Source organism: Erigeron canadensis, chromosome 2, assembly GCF_010389155.1.
Source record: "Erigeron canadensis isolate Cc75 chromosome 2, C_canadensis_v1, whole genome shotgun sequence".
Lineage (NCBI taxonomy): Eukaryota > Viridiplantae > Streptophyta > Magnoliopsida > Asterales > Asteraceae > Erigeron > Erigeron canadensis.
The window spans coordinates 11,296,658-11,302,899 of record NC_057762.1 but is presented as its reverse complement, the minus strand read 5'-3'; the positions used below and the strand labels follow the sequence as shown (position 1 = coordinate 11,302,899).

General features: G+C 33.9%; 1 protein-coding gene across 1 annotated transcript; it reads right to left on the bottom strand.

Annotated features, from left to right (window-relative positions):
* Positions 1-3,846: 3,846 nt before the first annotated feature.
* LOC122587704 (zinc finger BED domain-containing protein RICESLEEPER 2-like) lies at positions 3,847-5,545 on the bottom strand. The gene is made up of 3 exons (XM_043759869.1): positions 4,621-5,545; positions 4,107-4,525; positions 3,847-3,852 (listed from the first exon to the last, which is right to left on the bottom strand). The coding sequence occupies exons 1-3, from the start codon at positions 5,543-5,545 to the stop codon at positions 3,847-3,849; spliced, it is 1,350 nt and encodes a 449-aa protein (XP_043615804.1).
* Between the last annotated feature and the right edge of the window lie 697 nt (positions 5,546-6,242).

The window sequence follows — 6,242 nt, the reverse complement described above, 5'->3', positions numbered from 1 at the left end:
TTGTGCCCTCATTCAGAGTGAAAGTAATGGATTTATCATCCTTGCTGATGACAACAGTGTACCAGAATTCAAGTAAGTTTCTACGATACATTACTTGATGATCGACAGTTCCATAAAACTTATTTATTCTCCCCATTAATGTCTTTGTATGAATATTTAAGGCAGCCACAAAATTATTCATATTGAATCTAAGGGTTGAAGGATTGAAACCCTCTGGCCATATAAGACTAGGTTTAACTGCCTTTGATGGAATGTATTCGAATTCAATGAGAGATTTAGCAGAGGATGATGATTTTTCCATTTGTATAAGAGAAAACTGAGATTGATTAATGAAAGTAGGGTTTTGGAGTTTTGAAGAGGAGAGAATTATGATTGGGAGTAAATGAAAAGATGAAGGAATTGTTTTCGGAAAATGTATTTATAATTATGATGGAATACAAAGGGTTTTCCAAAATAAATAAAATGAAAATGATTTTGAAATTAAAACCTACAAAAATATATATTATGTAATTAAAATCAATTTTGATCGGGTTTGAAATCCGAAATAATTTGGGGTATACTTCCGCATTTAATGTAAAGACGATTAGTGTAACACCCGTTATTTTAAAACCTGGATTTCAAAAACTTTGCCTAACGGCGTTCAAACTTTGCGGAAAACGTACATATAAAACTGCCCCATCTGTAACCGGATGGTACCTTTCATAAAAATGGTATTACTAAATCGTATCGTCACAACAATAAATGATAAATCCAAGTTATGGCACCAACATAGATGCCATACATCAATACATAAACCATAAGTCATTAGTAAGTAGCCAAACAATGGCTAACAGGGAAGTCTAAGCATCAGGAAACTAATGCTAATCTTTCTTTATTCTTCTACCCATCTCACGATCCACGCACTTCACTAGCTTATACCTGCTTATCCTGAAGGACACAACATTTTATAAAAGCAAGTGTTAGTTAATAAAAATAGCTAAGTAAGATACACACATTTAATAAAACGTTCTTCATTTTAGTTTCATAAAACTTTATCATATTTTACTTATCGAAACATAACCACATTACATATCATCCACAACAATCATAGATCAACCCATACTTCCCTTTTCCCACATTGCATCACATTTCATTTCATATCAGGATATACATCATATACCCACATCTTAATCAATACCTTATATCATATCAACATAGACTTACCACTTAAACGTAACTTCATATCATATCTTGGCATATCACACATAAACTTGTCACACGTATTCATATTAGCACATATTCTCACGTCACATTGTGATCTCACAACGTAAAACACATATACTTCTTTCACACATATCTTATTATCAACTTAATCAGCTTAATCAGCTTAATCAACTTCATCTCACGTCTTACATATCACACATAAACATATTGCACATATATGTATAGCACATGTAGGATATATACTCCTAATTATGCCTATGCATCGTTCTTATCACACGTCTCAACATATCTTATTAAATCTCACGTCACATTGTAATCTCACATCTTAAATTACATGTACATCTTTCTCACATATTCATATATTTATCTTAATCAATGTATTCTCACGTCTTACATCTTTACATATTACGCACTAGCTTTACAACTAGCACGATTTCCCACGTCTTAACTTTTAGGAAGGCAATGCCATTTCCATAGTATTCCGTCATGCTTTTAACATTGGTGGTCAGTTACTCCACCCGGAAATACTAGTCCCATGTAACTATGCCGCAAGGAGCCACTCAAGCGACCACGTACGCACTAGCTTTTCAAGTAGCACGGGTTAAGCTTAACACTTCCCACATCAATCTCACGTATTTAGCTATAGCATTTCCCATGTATTTATATCTTTCTTACTTTTACGCACTAACACTAAGGCTAGAACGATTTCCCACATTTAACATTTTGCTTTAACATTAGGTAAATTTATTACCTAACTAATCCCACATCTACTTTAATGTTTTTATCCCACTAACGTGCACAACTCATAGCAATTCCCACGTGTATCTAGTGAACTAGACATATCATACTTAAGTCCCACTTATAAGCAATCACATATCAACATTAAGGCATATCAATGACATTATCAACAACACATATCTTAAACATATTATAGCAACGTCATTATAAGCATCATACTTCATATGCACATATATAGTTCTACTGCATATATTCCCACATAACCTCCCGCAAAACCCGAAAAACCCAACACACATAAGATAATCCGATTAAGAGGTTCATTATAGAAAACCACATTTTGTTGTGCCTTCAGCGTGAGAAAAGTCATGTATCTTACCTGACGACGAGCACAACGATCAACAAGCAACTTTAACGTATCTTTCTTGAGTTCCCAACTACCTGTAGCATTGATCAACGGATCGAAAACCAAGTAAAAACCCTTCCGAAATCGCCCGAAATCGCCTAATTATTAAAGTTTTCTAGGGTTTAGATATGATTTCTCAGCCTTATGGTTGTGCCTTATGCCTTATATATGCTGGAACAACTTTCAAAACGTTACATCTAGGCCCTCGCACTTCGTTACAACTCGTTTCGTCACTTAACGGCTCGTTTAATGGCTACTGGAGCACTTATCGATTCTTATATCTTATCGGGAACACTAATTGACTTTATTAATCATTATCAATATTAATTTTATTACTGTAAATCAATTTAACACATATCTCGTGTGAATCATTTACTTCACGTAAGCACATATAAAACACATAGTAACTAGCGGTCACTAACGGCAAGTTAACGGTCAACGTCAAAAAGTTTTGGGATGTTACAGTTAGGGCCCCACACTTAGGAAAACTTTTCAACTTTTCATAAATAAAAAGTGATCATCACTTTTACATTTACGGCGCCAATTGTGTGTGACACGTCAGCAAAAAGTATCTTTTATTCAAATGTTATACAATAACTGTAACAACCGTCGTTTAAATATATGGATTTCCAAAAACGTTCGCCTAACGGCGTTAAAAGAGAGCGAAATTAAACTTTAAAAAACCAAACCAAAAGAATTTGTTTGGTTCATTTATTATTTGGTGTTACTAGCCATATCATCAAAATAAGTTTAATTGGAAACCCATTGGTTGCCCAACATTAAACAACCGATCATAACAATTGAAGACATAAACATCTTAACATAAAACAAATGTCTAAAATGAGCAGCCACTATGGGTAAACTATAGCCATCCTCAAATGCAATCTACCCATGCCTCGCACTTTAATCATCATTTAGCTCAAGCATGTTAAACCTGAGGGAGCAACATATTTCAAGAAACAAGTGTTAGCTAACGAATTAGCTAAGTAAGATAACACGTGGTTTATAAAGCATTTGTCTATTTAAAACATTATAGAAAAGTCATTTGAATCGTTAAGGCACAAATCACATCATACTAAGCCTGGCATAACAGGTCACACGAAACCTGTTAAGCATAAACACGAAAACGACCTGTTAAGAAAAATTATGTCATTTTTCCTGGACACAAACACGACACGAAAATTAACAGGTACACCTGTTAAGAATCTATTTACATAATTTCTATAATCTATTGAAGTCTTAAGTCTTAACTAATACAGTAATACTTTTAACAAAATTATAAACAAATTAACCACACAAAATTTCCAGATAGTCTAATTAATACACAACCATAAAAGTCCATCAACAATACAGTTCATGAAAGTCTTAATACATAACCAAAAGAGTCCATCATCAATACACTAGTTCAATACATAACCAAAAGAGTCTATCAACAAATACACTAGTTCTTGAAAGTCAAATTCCGACAACTTTGCTTGTCTATCTTCCATGATAAAGCCAAATCAAACCTGAAAGTGAACAGAAAACAGTAAGCATATTCTTCAGTAAGTGACATGATGCAAGCTTGAAAACTAACAGATTGCAAAATAAGATAACGGGGCTTAATTATGTAATCTCGGGGGCTGTACAGATGGAGAAAAAACAGCAGCACAGTAGATTATAAAAAGAGATAAAACAGCAGCACAGTAGGTTTGTAAACGAAAGAAAGACATAACTATACATGATCAAAACAGCAACACAAAAAGAAAAGACACCACAGTACCTTTATAAACGAGCTGGAATTGTTAACTGAGACTGAAGCACCTGATTCAGGACTAACTTCAAGCGACAATGACATTATATCTTCGGCGAGATCATCGGTATCAATTTCACTACAGCCTCCAAACAACCAATCTTTTGTGCAAATAAGTGCCTCAACGATATCTTTAGCAAGTGAACTTCGATGTTTTTTAAGTACTCTTCCGCTGGCACTAAATGTGGACTCTGATGCGACAGTAGATATTGGAATGGTCAAAAAGTCTTGAGCCATCTTTGCAAGTACGGGATATCTAAACACATTGGATTTCCAGAAAGCCAACACATCGAGTTTCAATGTCCTCTCCATTCTTGGCTCTTCCAAATACAATTGTAATTCTGACTTTTTGTTGGTTGTGGTCTCTTGGCTTTGAAACTCATCGAAATCTTATAAAGTATAACACATAAAGAGTAATTCAATCATTATTAGAAGTAAACATAACAACTATAAAATTTATATTTAATATATACATATAACAAACAAATAAAAATTACCAAAAGTTTTGCTCTAACTCCATAAAGACGTCTTGTATCATTGCTTGTTGCTTCATCAGCCTTGCTACTTGAAGTACTTGCATGATTTGATGTTGTCGAGGAAACATTACCGAAATATAACACATATTCAGCAAAAGTGGAACTCAATAACAAATCCTCCTCACTATATTGACAATTGTGCTCTCCATAAATCTTTGTATAACTCCATTCAATAAAATGCAACTTATATCTTGGATCAAATACCACGGCTATGGCTAAAGTGAGACTAAAATCAGACCAATACTTCTTAAAATTTTCCATCATAGACGCTCCCATACGTCTCGTATACTCATCCTTTGAACTCATACTATCATGCAAAGTAAAATAAACCATAAAAACGTGAGGATAGTACAAGTTTGCATTAGGATATTTAGTACCCGAGAAAACATTAATCACGTCATAAAAAACTGCAAGAAAAACACAAATCTTTTCAATGGTATCCCACTCATAAGCACTTAGACAACTTGTATAATTAGAATCACTTATTTCTAAATGGGCAAATGCCTTTCGGTAATAAATGGCACTATCAAGCATTAGGAATGTAGAATTCCACTTAGTAGGACAATCTTGCCTTAACCCCCTTGTAGAACTCACAGAAAGTAACTTAACACAATCTAAAAACTTTTGCTTTCTTATTTGTGATTTTGATCCTTTAAAATACTTGATACTCTCTCTAACCTTCTCAACGGCTTGATCAATTTCCTTAAGCCCATCATGTACAATCAAGTTTACAATATGTGCACAACATCTCATATGAAAAAACCTACCCTTAGAAACAAGTGGCGATTTTGTATCTAATTGATCACGTAATAGCTGAACGAAACGGTCATTAGAAGACGCATTATCCAAAGTAACTTTTTTATAAATCCCCATTCTTCTAAAATTGAAAACACTTTTGCATTTAGAGCAACACCAGAATGTGTTAGGTCCAGATTTACTGGAATCACTCCAGACGTGATTACTGGAGCCCTCTGAAGATTTGTCCAGAAATTATGTGAAGACCAGTGAACAACTTACTTGTACAAGAATCTAGATTCCACCAGATTTGTTCACTGGACTTCACTCCAATCAAGATCTTTCCACTGAAGAACATTCTCACTGAATTCGAAGACTGAATTCTGAAGAAAGAAGTCTGACAAATAGCGGAGCTGTGAAGTCCCTCACTCGATGGTTTAACCCACAAGTGTAGAATACAACAAGTCAAGTAATCACTAGATGGGACTAGTATGAAACGTCAAGTAAGCACTAGATTGGACTAGTATTACGATAAATATATATGCAAGAATATATATAACGTAATACGTACTTAAGCAATATAAAGATAATCAAGTAAAGTAAATGGTGAAACACTATGTAATTTTCAAGTGTATTTTATTTATTGATGTTAAACAAAATACAAGGTTGTTGCGGAACAAGATATTACAAAGTAAGTATCTAAACAACCTATGAATTACAAGTGATCTAATTTTGCTAAATAAACTCCTTGATCGAAATACTTAAAGTTGTGAAGTATAACTATTTAGATCGAGAGTATTTGAGCAAAGGAACCAAATTGCAAAAGTATATTGAT

Bases quoted from the DNA above. Each gene is read 5' to 3' on its own strand.
- LOC122587704 (XM_043759869.1), bottom strand. From the start codon at position 5,545: ATGGGGATTTATAAAAAAGTTACTTTGGATAATGCGTCTTCTAATGAC. The intron at 4,526-4,620 runs GTTTGTTATATG...ATACTTTATAAG, and splicing joins ACTTTTGGTAATTTTTATTT to ATTTCGATGAGTTTCAAAGC.